The 23,193-nt window shown below is 41.5% G+C and overlaps 2 protein-coding genes across 5 annotated transcripts in view; one reads left to right on the forward strand and one right to left on the reverse strand.

Moving 5' to 3' along the window:
* The window catches only part of MEST (mesoderm specific transcript), a 24,418-nt gene extending 15,419 nt beyond the window's left edge, over positions 1–8,999 (forward strand). For 2 of the 4 annotated variants that reach the window (XM_017875094.1, XM_017875092.1), the window contains exons 4-12: positions 365–442; positions 566–702; positions 855–913; positions 2,291–2,331; positions 3,188–3,258; positions 3,519–3,620; positions 5,386–5,462; positions 6,674–6,737; positions 7,674–8,260. In XM_017875094.1, coding sequence (XP_017730583.1) covers positions 365–442; positions 566–702; positions 855–913; positions 2,291–2,331; positions 3,188–3,258; positions 3,519–3,620; positions 5,386–5,462; positions 6,674–6,737; positions 7,674–7,791 — 747 coding nt within the window. In that variant the 3' untranslated portion in view covers positions 7,792–8,260. Of the gene's footprint in view, positions 1–364; positions 443–565; positions 703–854; positions 914–2,290; positions 2,332–3,187; positions 3,259–3,518; positions 3,621–5,385; positions 5,463–6,673; positions 6,738–7,673 lie in introns of all 4 variants that reach the window. The other 2 variants (XM_017875093.1, XM_017875091.1) reach the window with 2 other exon arrangements.
* Positions 8,947–23,193, reverse strand: part of COPG2 (coat protein complex I subunit gamma 2) — a 68,309-nt gene continuing 54,062 nt past the window's right edge. The window contains exons 13-16 of the mRNA XM_017875090.1: positions 11,242–11,339; positions 10,369–10,507; positions 9,980–10,078; positions 8,947–9,508 (exon numbers count right to left, since the gene is read on the reverse strand). Of these exons, the coding sequence (XP_017730579.1) occupies positions 9,378–9,508; positions 9,980–10,078; positions 10,369–10,507; positions 11,242–11,339 (467 nt within the window). The 3' untranslated portion in view covers positions 8,947–9,377. The remainder of the gene's footprint in view (positions 9,509–9,979; positions 10,079–10,368; positions 10,508–11,241; positions 11,340–23,193) is intronic.

The following is a 23,193-nucleotide window of genomic DNA, read 5'->3' on the forward strand; positions in this document are numbered from 1 at the left end:
TAAAATAATGAAAATTAAAATAAAAGGATTTTGTTGTCAGCACTAGAAGGCTCTTGCACATTTGAATTGCTTCTAAAAAATATTAAATATTGAACTGTTTCTTATATACTGAAAGGGAATGATAAACTCCTTGGCACTCTGGAAGGAATCACTGCCAAGTTATCCTCCCTCAACAGGGATTAATTAGCAGGAAGAAAGCATTCTCCAGGAGGATCATCTGTGGGGCCTGTGCTGGTTTCATGGGGTTTTCTCTTTATGGAAGTCTGTCAAGCCAAGAGAGGGCTGAAGCTCCTGTGCTACTGCAGGTCTGGTGAAAAGGGAGGGGCAAGAGCAGAAAGCCCAAATCATCCTTTCTTTCTTGTAGATTTGGGAAGGTCTGACCTTGAGGTTTCATCGGGTGATTGCCCTTGATTTCTTAGGCTTTGGCTTCAGTGACAAACCGGTAAGCAGCACCTATCTGGGGCTGGTGATGGGGTGTCGGGACGGACATAGACTGTGAGGGTTAGGCTGGCAGATAGCTGTCCTCATGACTTCATCCTGTGTATGTGGGCTTTCCTTTCCTCAGAGACCACATCACTATTCCATATTTGAGCAGGCCAGCATCGTGGAAGCACTTTTGCGGCATCTGGGGCTCCAGAACCGCAGGATCAACCTTCTTTCTCATGACTATGGAGATACGGTTGCTCAGGAGCTTCTCTACAGGTCAGTGGAGCTTCAAACTTCAGCTTATAATGCTAGGAGAGCACATCGTTTCTGGACTCTTTGCATCCTTTTTCTCTCTTGGGAGTTGTCTTCAGAGGTGCACTGGTTTAAGTCTGCTCAGCTACATGTGTGTTTCCTCATCTCCCTTCTAGGTACAAGCAGAATCGATCTGGTCGGCTTACCATAAAGAGTCTCTGTCTGTCAAATGGAGGTAAATGTCTTGGTGGTAGGTAGAAAGTGGGTGTAGTCTAGAAGGGCCATCGTTAGATACCACAGTGGCACCTAAATGGTAATCTGATAATATTGCGAGTAGACATAATTAAACTATGAGATCTCTACCTTTTCTGTGCCATCAACTCCTTTGGTGGCCTGACAGGATTTATGGACCCTTTCTCAGAATGTTTTTAAATAAACAAACAGCATTACAAAGGATAGTGACTTTACTTACACAGTCAGTAAAAAGCTGCATTATAGTCATATGTGCTTTTTCAATGCATTAGATAGCAGGATCTAGTGGAGGACCTAGGAACAGCTGTATCAGAAGTGGGGAGGGTAAAGGCTGTCTGCCGTATCTGTGACAACTGCAATAGGTTATGAGAGTATAGGATTGAAGGTACAGAAAAAAGCCACAAGTGTTTCTAATCCTACTATGATGTTAGTGTAGAAAATCCTTACTTAATGTCATCAGTGGGTTCTTGGAAACTGTGACTTTAAATAAAATGTTATAGTGGAACCAATTTTTTTTCTCATCAGTGTTTTAAAGAAAGGATGTTATTCAAGGACCTGCTGTACCTCATTTTGCTTAAAGCCGAAGTTTCCAAGAACCTATCCTGATGTTAAGTGAGGACTTAACTGTATGAGTTTCCCCAACTCCTAACTGGCACTGCCAAGTTTCAGTTAGAAAATACCGAACCCCTGATTAGACCTTCTGGGCAGCCAGCTTGCAAGTCCATGAATACCCAAATGTCTCCTGAATGCCTTAAGAGCAGACTGGGAGAGAAATGTCTCTCCCTTTATCACTTATGCTCATGGCTTTCTTCCACTGACTCTGAAGAGAAATGGAAAAGAAAACTCTAGGTTTTAAAAGGACCTACACTTATTTAAAAACTTCTTGTTTTATTCTTGCAGCCCAAATCATTAACCCTTGTGTTCTGAGTGATGGCGGAAATGCTAAGGGGAGTCAGAGCCTGGTTATCAGCATTTTGGATGACCATATATTTTCTCCCCGTTTCACAATCTTTAAGATGGGAAAAGTAATTCCAGTGGGATTTATTGTGACCAGTTAAACATATAATTCCTGGAGATGTAATTAGATGACAGTTTAAATTTTTATTCGTAATTCTGTTTTGGTAGTAAAGGCTGCAGAGGTGATGGTGAATAGGGTGGGTAGTTTCTGATAATGGGCTTGCCTTTGACCTTAATGTAGGTAGGCTGGGCGAGGTGGCTTACACCTGTAATCCCAGCACTTTGGGAGACTGAGGCAAGAGGATTGCTTGAGCTTGAGACCAGTGAGACCCCCGTCTCTATTAAAAAAAAAAAAAAATTAAAGCTATAGGTAAATGACTAAGATAAGTCTTTTCTCCTACAGGTATCTTTCCTGAGACTCACCGTCCACTCCTTCTCCAAAAGGTTGGCTACTTCACTGACAGACTTTAGTTTGAGGATTTGCACTGACGTAGATAATGCTGGGACCTTTAAGGGCCATAGCTCCTGTGATCGGCAGTAGCTCAATACTCTTCCTTGGGAATTTATCTTAATGAAGTTAGTTTTTCCCTTCGTAGGCAACTAAAGCAGAGGCAGTGGCCCCTACATAAACCCAAAACCCATCCTAAGAATAAGAGATCAACAAATATTTGCAGAAATAACAGCTATGGAAAGATCTGTGTCACAAGCTTGATGTTTGAACAAATTAGGATCCTACTCTAAACTTGAATATATCAGAGTTAAAGTTTTAGGGATTTAGTGAATTTTAGCAAAGTAATCTTAGATGGAATTAGAAATAGATTTGTCTTCCTTGAGAGAAGAATGTGGGTAGGCAAAACAAAATGCCAAGTACCAAACCATTCAGTAGCAGGAGATTTGGCTGAAGATTTAGTTCCTGCCGGGCACAGTGGCTCACACCTGTAATCCCAGCACTTTGGGAGGCTGAGGCGGGTGGATCACGAGGTCAGGAGATTGAGACCATCCTGACTAACACGGTGAAACCCCATCTCTACTAAAAATACAAAAAATTTGCCGGGCGTGGTGGCGGGTGCCTGTAGTCCCAGCTACTCAGGAGGCTGAGGTAGGAGAATGGCATGAACCCGGGAGGCGGAGCTTGCAGTGAGCCAAGATCAGGCCACTGCATGCCAGCCTGGGCAACAGAGTGAGACTCCGTCTCCAAAAAAAAAAAGAAAAAAGATTTAGTTCCTAATATAAAACCCTTTGCCCAGGTGAAGGTCTTCCTCTGGATTCTTGAGCTTTACTTCCACTTATTCCCCTCCAGCTACTCAAAGACGGAGGTGTGCTGTCACCCATCCTCACACGACTGATGAACTTCTTCGTGTTCTCTCGAGGGTAAGTGTCACTGTCAAATATTGACTGTGGCCTAGGAACAATGTTGTGAAAAGTTGCTGCCATTACAATTCTGGGCCAAATCCTAGGGCTTGATATTTTAAAGCAAAGGTGTTGGCCGCTTGCCAGGGAAGTAGAAGGAATTCATAAATCACCTATGGGTCGGACTGATGGCCGGGACTGCATGGCCTCTGAGGTTCCAGCCATATTGAACATTCTGAGTTCTCCTCACACTTATCTTCCTGCGTTTTGGACTCTTTCAGTCTCACCCCAGTCTTTGGGCCATATACTCGGCCCTCTGAGAGTGAGCTGTGGGACATGTGGGCAGGGATCCGCAACAATGACGGGAACTTAGTCATTGACAGGTAAGAAATTACCCTTTGCTTTGGCTTCCAGATAAGCGTTTTTGTGGAGAGTGGGGATTGCTTGTTCTGTTCCTTGCTGGCTTATTCCCTATCACAGGAAGGCTGATGACCTATGGGGCAAACCAAAAAGTCATGGTCTATATGAAGAAAGAAATAGAAAATAGAGTGAAACTGGACTCTTTGTTAGTATTAAATGCTTCAAAGTGTTGAATCATGGTTGTGAAAGTAGCCTAGTGCCTCCCTCAAGGTATAAGGCTCTTCCTTTTGCCTATCTTTCTGAGCAACAGGGAGTGAGAGGGCAGACTTACCTTCTCTGTCTTGTACAAAGAATTCCCATGCCGTGGTTCAAATGAGAAGGTAGACCCAAACCAGCTTTCACAGGGGACCCAGAGGTGGTGATAGCTGTAACTACTTGGGATAAGGCTCTGTCTTCTAGCCACCTGGGTCAGTGTAGCTTCCAGTGTTTTTACTGAGGGCTTTGCTGGGAATTGTGTGTTACAGGCAGCCAATCCTCCCACCCTCTTCTAACCCCCACAGGATCCCTGAACATTTCATTTTAGTATTAAAAAACTGAAGAACAATTAAGACTGACTTTCAAAATTATCTTATATTTTCCTTTCCAAAAAGTAAATACTGTTTCTAAGATGAGATATTTGAAGGTTCACAAAAATAACTGTCCTGGAGTTGCCAGGCAGAATGAGTAGAATACATGAGTTCTAAAATGTGGCAGTAGTGTCTTATGCTGGAGAAGGAGGAATTCTCTCCATTTTATCTGTGGTCAGATGAAGCTTTGTGCTCATCAATATCTACACTTAGAATTTTGAAGTAGATGTTGGCTGGGCGCAGTGGTTCACACCTGTAATTTGAGCACTTTGGGAGGCCAAGGTGGTCGGATCACCTGAGGTCAGGAGTTCGAGAACAGCCTGGCCAACATGATGAAACCCTGTCTCTACTAAAAATACAAAAATTAGCCAGGTGTGGTGGCACACGTCTGTAATTCTAGCTACTCAGGAGACTGAGGCACAAGAATTGCTTGAGCCCAGGAAGTGGAGGTTGCAGTGAGCTGAGATCATGCCACTGCACTTCAGCCTGGGCAACAGAGTGAGACTCCATCTCAAAAAAAAAAAAAAGTAGATGTCAACACAGATGATCATGTGTTTCAATCCTCTTATTTTAAAAATGAGGAGTCTAGCCAGGTTCTTTGGCACATGTTTGTACTCCCAGCTACTTGGGAGGCTGAGGTGGGAGGATCTCTTGAGGCCAGGAGTTATAGCTGTAGTGATCTATGATTGCACCTGTGAATAACCACTGCACTCCAGCCTGGGTAACATAGGGAGACCTTGTCTTTTAAAAAACAAACAAACCAACAAATGAGGAAACCAAGTTGAAAGATCTGTGTTATATATTTGAGTCAGAGAGGTAGGTAGTGGTGAAGCCAAAATTGGAACCTTAGACCTGGGCTTTTTAGTTACCTAAAATCCAAACCAACTATCAGCCTTCCTAGATCTCATTCCCTGCTTAATAAATACACGAAACCACTAATTCTTATATTGATAGTAGGCATAATCACTACTAGAGCTACATGGTGGTTAACTCTAGAGGTTAACAGAAATGGATAAATTAAGTGGGATATTTCCAGGAATGCTAAACTGCTTCTGGATTAAGAAATTGTATCTTGTATTCCTTGTGGCTCTTGTCATGCCCTTGAATCCCTGTAACAGTAAAGGTTTCTTGTTCTGCTCATGCTGACTTACCTGTCCTACAGTCTCTTACAGTACATCAATCAGCGGAAGAAGTTCAGAAGGCGCTGGGTGGGAGCTCTTGCCTCTGTTACTATCCCCAGTGAGTATTTTTATATTATTGATAGGAAGCTGAAGGACTATAGGGTTAAAATAATTGCAACTCCTTTATACAATTAGGGTTACCAGATTTAGCAAATAAAAATGTTAAGATACCCAGTTAAATTTGAATTTTAGATAAACAACAAATGCTTTTTTAGTATTTAAGTATGTGTTGTACAATATTTAGGACCTACTTACACCAAAAGAAACCATTTTCATCTGAAATTCAAATTTATCTGGGTATCCTTTATTTTACTGGCAACTGTACTCATGACATCTGGAACAGTGATGTTTGTGTGTAGAGTGAAGTATATAAAAAACAGACATTACCGTAAAGGTAGTTGGTATTACTGATTTCTGTGGTGTGCATTGTCAGTGACTGCCACATTTCATGCTGAATTGCTCAGACAGAAGGCTGTTTGGATTACTAATCAAGAGGCTATAGGTGGTTTGTACTTATTTGTCTTTTCATTCTTACAGATTTAAAAAGAAAATTACAGTGTTTCACACATAGAGATTAGTGCTCAGGAAATGATCGGTTGATTTCAAATGTCAAAAGTCTATTATAACTGAAGAGAGACTTAAAGAATGATAGTATCCTGGACTTAGAGAATGTTGAAAGATGGGCATATTCCATTTGGTCTAGAGTGCAGGAGAGCTGGATGAGGGACCAATTAGTTGTCTATAGGAGGAGATGTATCCAATGAATGAACTGGTGCATTCCTAGCTGCTCTTTAGAGGTTACCTAATAAAACAAGCTAGGTTTTCTATCACACACAAAAAATATTTACAGAAAATATTTTCTTGGGCTGGCTGAGGAGGCTCACATCTGTAATCCTAGCTCTTTGGGAGGCTGAGGCGGGAGGACTGCTTGAGCCCAGGAGTTTGGCACCACTCTGGGCAACACAGTGCGAAAAATTTTTCTCTACAGATAAATTTAAAAGTTAGCCAAGTGTGGTGGTGCACACCTGTATAAAGTCTCAGCTACTGAGGACACTGAAGTGGGAGGATCGCTTGGGCCAATGAGTTTGAGGTTACAGTGAGCTATGACTGTACCACTGCAGTCCAGCCTGAGCAACAGAGATAGACCTTGCTTATTATAATAAAAAAAGGGAGAAGAAAACATTTCTTTTTGGAGAGGAGTTAATTTTAGGGTGGGAGTAAAACAGATGTGAGAGCTGTTAAGTATTTCATTCCTTTTCTCTTTCCTAGTTCATTTTATCTATGGGCCATTGGATCCTGTAAATCCCTATCCAGAGTTTTTGGAGCTGTACAGGTGAGTCTCCCCGAGAGAGGTCTATGTTTTGTTAGTATCTCATCCTGACAGTGGTAAACAGAATTACCTGTTGAGGGCTATTGGCTCTAGCCATTGTCTCTAACCTCACTGGCTGTTCATCCAGGAAACAATAAAAAGATTGAGTTGAGGAATCTTATTCTAACATAATTGTAATATCAAGAAATTCAGTTATACATTCTCTTGATTTATACATAGTCTGTTTTCACTGTTATGACTGCTACATATTCCTTGGTGTACAAAAAGCTCTCATGTGAGTCAAAGGTTTAAAGTGGATATATCCTACAAAGTGTTTGTTTTAGTCTGATTGTAAAGCCAATTCATTGACTGAGGCTGAGCAGATGGCAAAGAGAGACTGAGAAGAGCTCATTGTGGAAAAGTGCCTTCTCTGGTTGCTATTCTCTCTAGGTACTTACTTGGAAGGTATCAGAATATGAAATATTGATTGATTATGTCACATAAGAATGTTCCATACCTTCCTGTGGCCTACTGGATACAAGCTAGTAGTAAACAGCTTGCATATAATTTTAAATAAAATACCCCCTCTCATCTCCTGGGATTAAGGGAAGATCCTTGGTTATCTCTGCTTGGGCAGTGAGTTGCTGTGTGATCCACTTGTTTGATGCTTCATCCTTCTCTAAGGAGCTGAAAGTCATCTTGCTTTGACAATTGTTGCAAAAGTGTTATATTTTCAAGTTGTTGTTTGTTGGATTATGAACATTTAAAAACTAGTTTGTATAAATGGAATTGGCAAGTTTACCTGCCTAAGATACAATTTCAGAGTAGAAGGTGAATAAGCTCTTTGGTGGCTCCTTCCAGTGTGGTGTGTCCACAGGGTCATTTACTGGGGCTTCCCACTGGCTTACATCCCTCCTCCTCCAGCCTCAAGTTCACCTGCGTGCTGTTCTCTTCCACTAGGAAAACGCTGCCGCGGTCCACAGTGTCGATTCTGGATGACCACATTAGCCACTATCCACAGCTAGAGGATCCCATGGGCTTCTTGAATGCATATATGGGCTTCATCAACTCCTTCTGAGCTGGAAAGAGTAGCTTCCCTGTATTACCTCCCCTACTCCCTTATCTGTTGTGTATTCCACTTAGGAAGAAATGCCCAAGAGAGGTCCTGGCCATCAAACATTATTCTCTCACAAAGTCCACTACTCAAATTGGTGAACAGTGTATAGGAAGAAGCCAGCAGGAGCTCTGACTAAGGTTGACATAATAGTCCACCTCCCATTACTCTGACATCTGATCAAATGTATCTTGGCTTTGTTTTTGTGTTATTAGGAAATTCTGATGAGCATTACTATTCATTGATGCAGAAAGACGTTCTTTTGCATAAAATACTTTTTAACACTTTGGATTTCTCTGAAATATTTAGAAGTGCTCATTTCTGGCCCAGCCCCAACAGGAATTCTATAGCAAGGAGGAGGCGAAGGGGGCCTCCTTCCCTTTCCTTGAATGACTTTATGGGCACATGCCTTTTAAAAGTTCTTTAAGCAACACAGAGCTGAGTCCTCTTTGTCATACCTTTGGATTTAGTTTCATCAGCTGTTTTTAGTTATAAACATTTTGTTAAAATAGATATTGGTTTAAATAATATAGTATTCTAGGTATTTAAGACTATGATTTACCTATGCATTACATATATTTTATAAAGACACTAAACCAGCATACCCTTACTCTGCCAGAGTAGTGAAGCTAATTAAACATGTTTGACTTCTGAATAAATTGAACTAAATCCAAACTACTTCCTAAAATCACAGGACATTAAGGACCAATAGCATCTGTGCCAGATACTGACTGTTATTAGCTGGGAAGACCAATTCTAACAGCAAATAACAGTCTGGGACTCCTCATACCTCAGTGCTTAGAAGCATGTTTCTCTTGAGCTACTATAGAGGGGAAGGGATTGTTGTGTAGTCCAAGTCACCATGCTGAATGTACACTGATACCTTTATGATGACTGCTTAACTCCCAGAGAGGCTTTCCAATGTAGCTCAGTAATTCCTACACTTTACAGACAGGAAAGTTCCAGAAACTTTAAGAACAAACTCTGAAAGACCTATGAGCAAATGGTGCTGAATACTTTTTTTTAAGCCACATTTCATTGTCTTAGTCAAAGCAGGATTAAGTGATTATTTAAAATTCATTTTTTAAAATTAGCAAACTTCAACTAATAACAACTTTGGAAACTGGAATAAGTGTTTTATTTTCTATTAATTGAAAAATGATTGTGACAAAGTGGACTCTGGCTTCCCCTCCCCCTCACCCCCCACCCCTCTGGATAAAAATTTTCCAGCATTGCCAGGAGCTTTCAGGTACACATTAAATTAAAGAATAAAATGAAGTTAAGCAGCTGGAGTATAGGATAGTATTTGATTTTCAAGATCACCTGAAGCTGCACTATCGTACCAAAGCTGACCAAGTATCATAAAAAGAAAAAAAAACCCATGCACAAAGATAGACACCTGCTTGATCTGCTGGCTCAGGGCCAAATGTTTAATTTGCTTCTCCAAAGTCATTCATCTTCAAAAGTGTGATTCTGGGAAACTGATGCCAGTAGCCTAAAAGCCCACTGACCGTGAAGTGTACATCAGTTTCCTCTTGTCCAGTAAGCCTTTATCCAACAGAAGCTAAGATAACATCTACAGGTGTTCTCTCTTTGCTTCTGACAGTCACCTGCATGGTTACTCCATCGGCTAAGGCCAGCCTGGACCTCACCAATAAATCATAGCCACCTCTGAATATACCTGAGAGAAAAAAGTGAGGAAAACTATATTAAGAACCCAAAACAAGCACTGGATAATGAAATTTATCATGCTCTCCCTGCATCTCCTTTCTATTAGTTTAGCTTTTCCAGAGATTTGTGGAAATTGAATCCTACGCATAAATTCCAAATATATATTCCAAATATATATTTTTTATATTCCCATGAAACCAGGTACATAGAAGGTATTCAAAAATACCAATTTAGAGTACTCAAAAGGAAAGTTGGTGGTGGCCTTGGTATCTTTTGGAGAGATTTAAGTGTTTTAGGTCAAATGTACATCTTAAAAGAATAGCTAAGAATAGCATGCAAAACAAATTATTCATTTTGACTGGGTTTCAAATTGTGGCTCATATAATGGGATGATGGGACAAGAGCAAGGCATAAGATGCCCATCTATATCCTATTAAGCTTTGTAAGAAAATGGAAGGCAAATCTGATGAAAGCTTCTTACCTGCCAGATAGAGTGAATGGGAATTCTTGTTCTCAGGTACTTTATCGGACCTCTCACATGGCTGCATGCCCAGAAATGTGATGATATTGTTGACAGCCTCTGTGTTGAGATGTATGAGACAGTATTAGGAAAGTAAAGCACAGGGATCTCCCTCTGCACCAGTATATGCTGGGAGCTGGGGTGGAAGGGGTTGTTGGTGATGTGTAGAGGGAGGCTACCTGGACTAGAAAATGGCTGATCAGTTAGATGATGAAGACAGGGTGCTGGCCTTTTAAGTAAGAGATTTATGAAGTTTTTTTTTTTTTAAGGAGTTCTTCTGGAGTAACAAATATACCTATTAGGTGTTATACTGCTATCAGGCAATATACTGACAGCAAAATGGGTCTCACCTTCAAGGGTTTTGGTAGAACTGAGGGCAAAGGTTTCCTCTTTCTCAAAGGTATCTCCCACTTCTTCCCAAGCAGCAGCAAAGTTAGGCTTCAGTACTTTCTGAATGTGGTCAGACACAGTCACTTCGAGATCTTCCAGCTAGTGGGTAACAAGCAGTCAGTAAAGAGAAGTCCTTTCTGTTATAGGGCAAAGATACAGGAATTAATATGGTTCTCTGGAGCCTAGAGAAAACTCTACCACCAAAATAGTTTAAGTTCTGTAGTCTGGATAAATCTAATGCTGTAGCCCTTAGCAAACAAAAGCAAGAAAACAGAACATCTGGCAAGAGCCAAATTCAGATCAACATCTGTAGCCCTGAGGTACGCAGTAGTCATGTTGTACTCACACTTGACCACTGAGTTCTGGGCACACAGTACCCTCTGATCATTTACTGAGAGGTTGATATTTTTAAGTTTTCCCTCCATTCTGTGAAGGCTTTTAATCCATGATCTGGCTATAAACTAACAGTTGCTGAAGCAAAAACAAAAAACCAAAAAACAAAACCAACCCCCGACCCCAAATCATTTTAAATAAAACTGATCTCAATGAAAATCATGTAATTATTTTCATTTCTTAATTATTCCTATTATAAAGAAAAAAAAAAGGGTGAGTTTGTTTTAATGATGAAGTGGTAAATCTCAATTATCTCTGGCCTGATGCTGTCCAGTTACAAAGGAGGGTTAGTCCAGGTCCTCCTAAGTTGTCATCTGTTTCAGAAGAATAGAAATCCCATAAGTTTATGTCAGATGCTCCTAGAAAAATGTTCTCTCAAGGCAGAAGTCACTTAGCGTTGCGAAGGTGTCAAAGAAAGTCTCTCTGCTGGGAAGACTCACCACATACTCATCATCATACCCATCCTCATCTGGAGCTCCAGTGTTAGGGTCACAGTCCCGGACTGTAAACTTCATGGTGCAGCTAAAGGTGCCTGCAACTGGAGGAGAAGGCAGGCAAACCTGCATCAGTGGGCAGTGCAAGCGAGAAGTTTCCATCATTTCTTAGGAAGTGCCACCTGTACTCAGCATTGTGTTCCACATTTTCCAGTTAAATACACATGCCCTGTTTTCTAGGGTAGTGGTTCTCAAAAGCAGCCTGCAAGCGGGTCAGAAAGGCAGTCTCACAAAGCATGAATGTAAAGTCTATTCCACGCTGTGGGTTACAGCAGTACAGGAATGATAACATGGGCAAACTGTTTCTCTATTGGTATGAAGAAAGCAGCAGAGAGGTCCTTTTGGGGGCTTTTTGCCATGCCTATCTCAAAGAGGCCTAAATGTTGAAAAATAGTATTTTGTGAACCACTGCTGTAGGACCTGACCAAAAACAAACAAACAAACAAACAAAAAAACAAAAAAAACCCGATGGTAAAAAAGCATACAGATCATCAGATTAACATTGACCAATCTCATCAGCATCTCAATACTATCTTTAGATTGTGGACTGATGGCGGGTCCACAAATCACCAGACAGAACTTGCTTTATATGTCAACCTTCAGCCTAAAGTGAGGAGGTCAGTAATGAGTTTCTAGTATTGGTAAAGTCAGTGTCTTAAATGGAAAAGCAAGTGGGCATTTGTATGTTTTCACACAAGTGGTGTTAAGTAATAAGAAATGGAGGTGCGGGTACATTTTTGGAAAGTGAAGTCTTTATAAAGAAGACAGGATTTTCTGAAATGTTTGAAGGAGGGGATTTAGCAAGCAGGGATGAAGAAAAGCCATTTAGGATCTTATCTATGGTCTGGAAAAGCTTATAGGTACAAAATATTAGATACTGGGGAGTTAAAAAGTTATTTGGGGGATAGGCAAGGAGAGGAAAGAACAGGCTCAGATGTAAAGACCATATATGACAGGTTGGGTAATAAGACTTTCATCTGCTCAGTCTTGACTTTAAATTCCATCCATTCATCCATCCACATGTGTAGTGACTGTCAATACATGTTGACATTACATGTAAAGGTATAAGCTTATGCGCCAGACACTTGGATAAAAAGATGACTGAGACATGACCTCTGTCTCTAGGAGCTGTCTAGGAGTTAAGTAAGCATGTGAGGCTGTGTGTGTGCGATCTATCTATGACATTACAACTCAATGCCATAGATCCTTTAAGTTTTAAGAGAGTGCCATGTGAAGGTGCAGGATTAACCAACAGCCTGGGAAAACTGTAAAAAATGTTAAACGACACAGTAGTTTAATTGGCTCTCAAAAGATGCAAAAGAGCTTTGGCAAGCAGAGGAAGATGTACAAACAAGCAAAAGGAAAGAGGCCAGACAGTCCATGGGGCAGTTGGAAACAGTAAGAGGCATCCTAATGCCTAGGTGCTGAGAAGATAACTTGTTTTCGGAATAAATTGTAAAATACCTTGTATTTCAAATGATTTTCCAACAGGCTCTGGTGAGCTGAGGCAGTCAAGAGATTGAAAGGTTAGAGATAAGCTAGACAAGATGTGCCTAATTTAAGCCACTGGTGGGGACTATGAAGAATGGGTCTGAATTCAGACAGCAGATGGATTCAACAGAACACACTGAAAACAGATGATGGCAGTGGGTTGCCCCATATAGGAAAGAATGAACCTATCAAGTCTGCAGAATCAATTTCAATGCTATTAGGGGTTGAGGAAAGAACGAGTGTGCTTTAATAAAGACAGGATTTTCTTCAGGGAGAAGGGGAAAGAAAGAAAGAAGTGAAAGTTAACACAAGGCCAGAATAGGTCAGGTGAGGCATTTTTTTTTTTTTTTTTAAACAATGAAACAGATACAGGATATGGTAGGGGAAAAGGTCAGGATCAAGTTAGAATGAAGAGTCAGGAGAGACATTAAGCAAATAGCTAATAGCAACCCAGTGTGGTTCCAATTAAGCAGAATGGCTACAGCAAACGAGGAGGAATAAAGAGACAACATCAGGTATGAAGGTAGATCACAGACTGGGCACAGGGGCTGGGTTTTATGTGGAGGTAAAGACAGAAGACACTTACATGTAAGGACCTGATACAGAGAAAGATATTAAGGAAGTAAATAGGAATGGTGTTAGTAGAGATAACGTTCCTGGAACCTTGGTGGGAATTTTTTACTTAAATGATACAATGACTGATACAATGAGAGGTTACAGGGATCTGAGGAAGTCCAGGTAGTAATCTATCGAAGCCGCTAGAGAGGATGACGAAATGGGGCGAGGAGGCGGGGGGGGGGCTTTCCATGGCAAGAACAGATACTGAATGCCTGCCTAATATAAAGATAAGAGTTACACAAACAAAGGAAGACAAACACCAAAGGGAATCAGGAAAGAATGCCCTGAAGATCTGCATTAAAACTGGTCTCTGAAATTAGGCTTGTCTTGTGAGGATTCACTGAAAATGACAGTCAACCATTAAGGAGATTTGTATGAAAAGAACGCAGCGGTGCCTGTGCGGGTCCCAGCTACTCGGGAGGCTGAGGCAGGAGAATGGCATGAACCCAGGAGGCGGAGCTTGCAGTGAGCCGAGATCGCGCCACTGCTCTCCAGCCTGGGTGACAGAGCGAGACTCTGGCTCAAAAAAAAAAAAAAGAAAGAAAGAAAAGAACCCAGTGAATTATAGAAAAGATGGATGCTGGCAGCTAAGACAGGAGAGGGACATGTGAGTTGAGCCAGGGTACAGAACATGCAGTGTGGCAAAGGGCAGAGTGGAAAAGGTAGGAGGGAGCTGCCAGGTCTCAACTACCTAGGGGAGACCATGACAAAGTAAGAGACACTTATGAGGCATTTCCAGAAAGCTTTGTTAGAATAATAATTAAAGAAAAGGGTATGCCACTAGGGCAAAAGATTAGAAAGAGGGCAAAAGAGATGGATCTGTACAGGCTAACTGCAGCAGTCTCTGCAGGTCTGGACTGAACTGAGAAGGAAGGGGTGCAGCATAGCATGTAGGACATCGAGGAAAGTTGGGCAGTGAGTGTCAAAATAAGCAATACACACCTACCTGGAAAATCGTGTTGAGTCTGTGGGAATGCTGTACAAATGGTGGGAGGGTTTTTCTCTAGGACAAATTCAGAAAGGGAAGGAGGAATGGTACTGGAAAGCAACATTAGAGTTGTCCTCAGATGAAAAGGAGTTAGTCACTAAGGAATGACACATATCAATGGGAAGGTAAGACAGCATTGCTGGGCCAAAAGTCGTAAGAGTGTAAGCAATAAGAGACTAAAAGCAAAAGAAAGAAAATATTACATAAGGAAGGGCCAACTGGCAGAGGAGGTGTGGAATAAAGATTTAGAATGGGGTATCCTTTCTAGGTCTAAATGGTCGACTGCATGGGAAATACACAGAAAGGGTAAGGAGCAAGGAATTCAGTAGGAGGAAGCAACAGACTAACTCTTGAAGCTTTTGAGGGGACGGCTAATTAAAGGACTTGCTTGATAGGAAAGTTATTAACTGGTGAATGCTGATCAAAAGCTATAGATGGGCCCGGTACGGTGGCTCATGCCTGTAATCCCAGGATTTTGGGAGGCTGAGGCGGGCGGATCACCTGAGGTTGGGAGTTCAAGACCAGCCTGGCCAACAGTGTGAAACACTGTCTCTACTGAAAAAAAAAAAAAATACAAAATTAGCCAGGTGTGGTGGCGCATGCCTGTAATCCCAGCTACTCGGGAGGCTGAGGTAGGAGAATCACTTGAACTCAGGAGGCAGAGGTTGCGGTGAGCCGAGATCGCGCCACTGCACTCCAGCCTGGGCAATAAGAGCAAAACTCTGTATCAAAAAAAAAAAAAAAGTTATAGATGACAACTTCAGAAATATTAGGCTTGATTTATTAAGAGAGTGTGAACAGGTAGTTTGTCCAGAGAATGGATTACTGCTACTAGATGGGGAATGGGTGATTATGAAGAGTGAAGTTTTAAAAAAAGTCTATATCTATTTCTGTAGAGAGATGGTAGGACCGGGTGTAGTGGCTCAAGCTTCTAATTCCAGCATTTTGGGAGGCCGAGGCTGGCAGATCTCCTGAGGTCAGGAGTTTAAAACCAGCCTGGTCAAGATGGTGAAACACTGTCTCTACTAAAAATACAAAAACTAGCCGGGCGTAGTGGCACATGCCTGTAATCCTGGAGGTTTCAGTGAGCCAAAATCACGCCACTGCACTCTAACCTGGGTGACAGAGTGAGACTCTGTCTCAAAAAAAGAAAAGAGAGATGGCAAGTGAAAGGATGACTGACAGTTAAGATATTGTAAACTACTGTACAGTGTTCCAATGAAGTTGCCTAGAAGTTACTGTGCTATGTGAGGATTGGCTAAAAGTGGTAGACATTTCCTAGGGAAACATGAATGAAAATATCACAGGGGAAGAGAAGATGGAGGCTGGAAGCTAAAAGATGAGAAGATGTAGGATTTAGGCTGGAGTGTGGAATATAAAGTGTGGGTAGGGGCTGGGCACGGTGGCTCATGCCTGTAATCCTAGCACTTCGGGGGTCTGAGGCAGGTGGATCGTTTGAGGTCAGGAGTTCAAGACCAGCCTGGCCAACATGGTGAACCCCTATATCTACCAAAAATGCAAAAAGTAGCCGGGCATGGTGGCAGGTGCCTGTGATCCCAGCTACTTGGGAGGCTGAGGCAGCAGAATCACTTGAGCCCGGGAGGTGGAGGTTGCAGTGTGCCGAGATCAGGCCACTGCACTCCAGCCTCGGTGACAAGAGTGAAATTCTGTCTCCCAAAAAAAAAAAAAAAAAAAAAAAAAGTATGGGTAGGGAAGGGCATTAAAGAGGGCCAGAATGAGGAACACCAGAAGACGGCAGAGCTGCATATGCAGTAGAGAGATATGAGTTAAGAAGAAAAGAGAATGCACAGAGTAAGTAGATAAATAGGAACTGGTGTCCTGAGGAAGTGCCATCTGGGAATCTTTGCTTGAATGATGTTTGAAGCAGGAAGTGTGCCCAACAGAGTGAAAGGTCAAGGAGTTGAAATGGGATGGATTCTAGTCATAGGCAGTGGCAGGAACCCTATGAAGGTCGGAATGAACTGAAAGTGCAAGTGTTCAGAGTGGTGTGGAGGTGATGAGGAAGAAAAGACTAAATCCATGAGAATGATACACAAGATTGTAGCTGAAAAAACAAGTGACTAAGTAACAGTTGTTTTTCCAGGGTCAACTGGGGAAAATAGTGGAAAAGCCTGCAGAAGAGATGGAGTCATTTGAAGATTGGCAGGTATTGACAGGAGGGATACAGCCCCATAATTGTAAGATTAAATAAGGAGAGACTGGAAACTGTGTAAAGGGAGAACTATACAAAGAGTAGGTATGCACAGGTGGAGTGGCATGGACAGGTAAAATGAGAAAAGTGTTTCCCAGAATGGGAAATCTTGTAAACCCTTTAAATGTGGGTCTATTTGGTCAAATGTTGGCTCTTAATTGCAGACTCTGAAAAGCAGTAGATACAATGGGAAGAACAGGTGCTTGAAAAGTAATGGGAAGCTTTTGTGAGAAGTTTAATTAGAAGGATTAGAAGGAGGTGGATTAAGATGAGCCCTAACAGGGCAGCATTTAAAGACACCAGGATAGATCTTTGAGTAGTTTGTAGAATGGATGACTAATATTGGGAGAGGAGTGGCTGGAGATTACATTGGAAACCCATCTAAAGGGTAAAACTTCTTTGTTTCCAGGTACAGATGGTAGATGAAATTATACTCTATATAATTAAGATAAGGGAGGGCAAATCACCAAAGGGGAAAAACAAATGAATATCATGTAAATGCTGTATTAAAGTTACTCTTAGAAGTTACTCTGTCATGTGAAGATTTTCTACAGATGAGAGGCAGATACTAGAGAGAATCTGGCTAGGAAGTGCCATTCAGGAGGAGACAAAGAGTTCATCTGAATGAAATATGGATGGCAGTTAAAAGAAGGGAGGCTGAAGATAAGGTAGCGTACATCTTTAGGGCAAGACAGGTAACAGGGAAAAAAGGAATAGGAGAAAACATTATAGTTGCCTCCAGATGAAAAGGTCATTTGAAGAATGGCAGGACTGACTGGAGAGACAGTCCTGTATTTGGGCCAAAAGACATGAAGAGGAGTTAAAGCTAAGGGAAGCATTATATAAACTAGGTAACGATTCTGAAAAGGTGGCATGGTAATAAGAAAGACCACAGCGCCATAAAGATGCCCGGAGAATCCCGCCAGATCTCAGAATGGGCCCAACTGGCTAAATATAGTGGGTGTAAGGCCAGATTGCAGTGACCAGTATATGGGAGAGAAGGAAAGACCTGAATAGGAATGAGTCAGTAGATTTGCTCTTGATGCCTTAGTGGAAGATTTTTAATTAAAGGGCTTGGTTGAGGGAGAAGTTGAGAGCAGTGCTCCTTAGAATGTCTAACATGGCACTATCTAGGAATCTGTTAGAAATCTGAATTCTTCTCCCCTCCCCCAGACCTAGTCAGTCAGAAACTCAGGGTACATTAATCTGTTCTCACATTGCTATAAAGAAATACCTGGGACTGGGTAACTTATAAAGAAAAGATGTCTGATTGGCTCAAGGTTCCATAGGCTGTACAGGAAGCATGGCTGAAGAAGCCTCAGGAAACTCACAATCATGGCAGCAGGTGAATGGTGGGGAACCAGCACTTCACAGGAGAAAGACAGAGAGTGGGAGGAGGTACCATACACTTAAAAAAATCAGATCGTGTGAGAACTCTATCACAAGAACAGCGCCAAGGGGATGGTGCTAAACCATCTATGAGAAACTGGCCTCATGATCCAATCACCTCCCACCAGGCCCTACCTCCAACACTGGGGATGACAATTCAACATGAGATTTGAGTGGGGACACAGATCCAAACCACATCATGGGGTAAGGCCCTGCAGCTTGTCTTAACCAGCTGCAATTGGAGAACCACTGCTTTAGACAAAGGCAGGCTAGGAATAATTCTGATAAAGAGCCTCTTGTAGCAACTGTCGTGTTAGGGTTAGCTGAAAATTAGAAGAAGCAACTGAAGAGACTTGAATGAAAGGACAGGAGAGATGGAAAGAATGGAGGTGATGGAGGATACAAAAGGGAAGGGATAAATGAATGAGGCTGGAGGCTGAACTTGCAGCACAGTAAGTGGGCCAGTGAGGAAGGGCACTGAAGCGCGATGGGATGAGGAATACTGGGACACGGAGAGTGGCAACTCTGGTCGAGTGATTTTACGTTAATCTAGTCACAGCCACTCAAGAAGACAGAGGAAGAAGAGAATGTGGCTAGGTAAGAATTGAGGTTATGAGGGGTCACTGTTCAGGAAGCGTTGGACCTCAGATCCAGTGTGCAGTCTGAACAGTGAGTGTTGAGTGTGAGGGGTATGTTTATCCAAAAGACAGTACTGAATCTATGGAAATGACATATACAGAGTCTCTGAATGAAGGAGGGATGCTGAATGTAGTTTTTATAAGGCAAAATAAAAAGGTGTACAATAGTGAAGTTAAAATTGCTTCCAGACGAGAAGGCATCACTTAGTATTGACCAAAAAAAGTGCCAATGATACTAATTGGAGGTATTTGGCACCATACTTGTGCGAAAGGTCATGATGGAAAAGAAAGAAGCCAGGTTAGATGCTATCTAAGGGGAAGGGAAGGCTTATCTGAAGAGTAGAAAACCGGTTTTGAATGAGGGAGAGAGTGGGGATATGAGGGGAGGAAACCTCAAAAAGAATATGTATCCATCACTATGAAAGGTTAGGCTATACGGGGAAGCCTCCAAAGGGAAATGTGGAAAACCATTCTGAGAGGGACATTAAGGATGTACTCAAAAATTAAGAATGTTAGGACTTGCCAAAAGTGAGAGAAGCAACTGAGGAGACTTGTATGCAAAAATCTCAAAGAAGGAGAGAACAAAAGATGGAGGTTGGATGCTAAATAGTGTGAGAGGATATGTGAATGAGGTAGGGGGCAGAACATGCAGTGTAGAAAAACAACAGATACGGAAGGGCATTAAAGAGGGCTAAATGGGAACATTAGGAAATGAGAGTTGGGAATTTGTGAGTTGTGTATTAACAAGAAGACAGTAAGGTAAGAAGGTGGCACAGTAAGAACACGGGTATAAGGTTTTGCTGTCCAGGAAGCTTTGCTGGAAAAACGTTAGAAGTAATGGGTTTGGTCAGTATGGTGAGAGGTGAGAGAGGCTAAGTGGGATGGGCATAAAGGGCAGGCCAGTGGCAAGAATCCTATGAAAGTGTAGGCAGATCTGAAAGCACAGGCAAATGCAATGGAGAATGTGGCACAGGGCAGAGGGCAGTGGGCTGAGCAGCGAGTGCCCAAGGGGAGGGGAGTATCCAGAAGAACCCATGGAGTCCCTAAGAATGACACACAGGTGATAGCTGAAAGAAGGAGGGGCATAGAAGAATCAGCAGCATGATTGTCTGGGGCAAAATAAGGAAAGGAATGGAAGAAGAAAGTGAAGAGTTCCTGCTGATGTGAGGGGATGACTGGAGGAATGGCAGATATTGACTGGTAGGTAAAGGAACCATTTTTGGACCAAGGTTACGATGGAATAAGGAAGAGAGAGCTGGCTGAGTAAAGGACCACTGTATAAAATAGACAAAAGTTAAGAGTAGATGGAGTGGCAACTAGGCAGATCAGTTGTGTTTTTAAAATGGGAAACTGCTAAGATCTCAAAATGGGCCCAAGTGGTCAAATTGGGTGGGAAGGCCCAATGGTAATGAATGGTGCATCTAACAGAGCTTCGGGGACCCAGGCAGGAATGGGAATTAGTAGATTAGCTCTTGATGCTGTAGGTAGAAATTTTTGGTTAAAAACTTGGTTAATAAGAAAGTTTGAGGGAGTTTTATTAAGATGTATTCTCCTAAAAAGGCACTGCTAGCAACCTTTAAATAATGGGTATTGACCATTTAGGGAGGGTAGGTGAGTAGTTTGTCTGTAGAGGAAATTAATTGTATTTCTTGAGGACTGGTAGGGAATCATGAGGGAAGTAAACCTCAAGAGTATAATGCTATATCCGTTGCTATGATAATTTAATGCTAGTAGCCAAAATGGATAAGATATGATAAAGCATAATAGAATAAGAAGAAAGGGGTTTTCATCTAAGTAATGGGAGCACTGTTAATTACAGCAGGGTTCTGAGTGGTCAAGTTGCAAAAAGACAAATCAGAACTGTAATGGAGAAATCTGTCAAATCTCAGAAGGGGTCTAATGGGTTAAATGTGTGTTGCTGAAGACTGCAATGAGTGGTGTAGATGGTGAAGAGCAGCGAAGGCCTGAATACGAGCAGGAGTCAGAAAACAGACTAGCTCTTCAAGTCTTGATGGGAATTTTTTTTCTATTGAGAACACATACACATACATTTATACAGCACTGCAAACACAGCACTACGTATTATTTATGGGTATGTAGTAAAATTATGAAAATATGCATGAGGATAAGTATCAGATTCATGTAGTGATTTTCTCTTGGAAAGGAGAGAGGTAAATGATTTTGGGGAGTGATACCGAGGAATTTTCAACTATATGTGCAATATTTCTTTAAAAAAGATCTGAAGCAAATACAACATCAAGATAGGAAGAAGTGGGTGTATTAATTTGGGGGGAATGAAAAGTTTTAATTAAAGAGCTTGGTTGATAGAAAGGTTAGAGGGGGAAGATAAGGGTGAATCTTGATTCAAAGCTACTGACAGTACCTGAAAGACACTGGTTTGACAGAGCAACTGGAAAGCATGGGTGGGTGGTTTATTTGGTGAGAAGGTGATCTGTATTTGGTGTGGAGCAAGTGGATGGCATTGAGGGAGTATACCTCAAGAGTATACCTTGAGAGAAGGGTGTATCCATCACTGTGATTATCGATGGAAGCTAATGTTAATATATATGACAGTGCAAATAAAGGAAATTAGGAAGAACTTGCTGAAGTATGATGTTGAGATTTGCTCAGAAAAGAAATATTGTTAGAACTGGCTGTAAGAGCAACTATTAATATATGTATAAAAAAAGAGTGAGCAGCCTGGGCACAGTGTCTCATGCCTGTAATCCAACACTCTGGGATGCCGAGGGGGGCGGATCACCTCAGGTCAGGAGTTTGAGACCAGCTAGCCAACATGGAGAAACCCTATCTCTACTAAAAATACAAAAAAATTAGCTGGGCGTGGTGGTGGGTGCCTGTAATCCTGGCTACTCGGGAGGCTGAGGCAGGAGAATTGCTTGAACCCCAGAGGTGAAGGTTGCAGTGAGCCAAGATGGCACCACTGCACTCCAGCCTGGGCAACAGAGTAAGACTCTGTCTCAAAAAAAAAAAAAAAAAAAAAAAAAAAAGTAGAGAAGGAAAAACTTGAGAAAAATTTAAGCTAAAATTAAGGAAGGAGAAGGCATGGTTTAGGTTAGGGTGCTGAGCATGCAATGCAATTTTGCAAAATGTTAAACAGGGAAGGGTATAAGGAGGGCCAGGAAGAGGAGCACCGAGAATCAGAATTACAAGTTCAGTGGAGTTGTATGTTAAGCTAGATACCAACCATGGGAGAAAAGAGGGGAGTGAGAACATAGCAAATAAGAATTGGAGTATATGTTGCTGCCCAGAAAGCTGTGTTGGAAAAAGATTTGAAGCAATTGGTGGAGTCAACAGAATGGGAGGTTAGAGAATGATTTATGCGATGGACTTAAAATGGGTCAGAGCAGGGATCCCAGGACGTCCAGACTGAATGGAGGGTGGGAAGAGATTAAGTACAAAGTGAGAAATAAGGAAGATGGAAGCTGGTTGAATAGTGCTGAATATCAAGAGTGTACATATCATCCAAAAGAGATGGTTATATCCACTAAATGATACAGCTGAATGAAGAAAGAATGCTGGAGAAAATGTAAGGAGTTTGCAGCCAAAGGAGAAAGAGAAAAAGGAGAAAAGGAGTAGAAGGGAAATGTTCAGGTTGTTTGTAAATGGAAAGACATTATTTGAATAGTCACAGATAATGATAGGAAAAATGGCTGTTGCTCTATACTTAAGCCAAAGATCATGATAGAAAAAATAGACAGAGGATAGCAAGTCAATAAATGGGATGTTGTATGAATTAGAAAGCAGCTTTGAGTAGGTGGAAAAACAAGAAAACAGATCAAGTGTAAATTAAAGAAACAGAACTGTCAGATCGCAGAAGAACCATATACAGAATGAGAAAAGATCAGGAGTCTAAAAAAGAACAGAAGTTGGATAGGCTGGCACTTGAAGTCTTAGTGGGAAATTTACTTCTTAAGTGACTGCTTGCTAGGGAAGGTTAGAAGGAGATGAATTAAGATAAATCCTGATAAGAAGCCATTGGTGGAAACCTTAAAAACATGAGGACTGACAGGTATAGATTGGGATTTTCTTTGCAGAACAAATGAATGTTACTGGTTGAGGACTGGTTGGGAATCATGGTAAGGTTAACATCCAGAGAATAATACAGCATTCATTTATTATAGAGTCAGTGGGTAAATGATTTGTAGAATATTTACGATATGGCAGGGCAGATATTCAAAGGAAGCTATGAAAGGACATAGCAGTAAATATGATGTTAAATTGGACAAGAAGTTAAGAAATAATGTTAGGATTGGCTGAAAGTTAAGAGAAGCAACTGAGAAGACTTGTATATATAAAAAAAGAAGAAAGGAAAAGGGAGAGGAGAAGATGCTTGGTTGGAGAAAAAAAAAAGTATGAATTAGTCTGGGTTTGGAATATGCAAGGTATGAAACAGGAAATATTATTGAGACCAGAATGAGGAATTCAGATATAACCAGCTATCTGTTCATACAGCCTAAATACTTGTTAATATGAAAAGATTTAGATTATATATACATCTCACCAAGTACTTAGAAAATCTGGTGCAGTGAGTTAGCATTCTT

This window comes from Rhinopithecus bieti, unplaced genomic scaffold (assembly GCF_001698545.2).
Source record: "Rhinopithecus bieti isolate Rb0 unplaced genomic scaffold, ASM169854v2 scaffold_8783, whole genome shotgun sequence".
Taxonomy (NCBI): domain Eukaryota; kingdom Metazoa; phylum Chordata; class Mammalia; order Primates; family Cercopithecidae; genus Rhinopithecus; species Rhinopithecus bieti.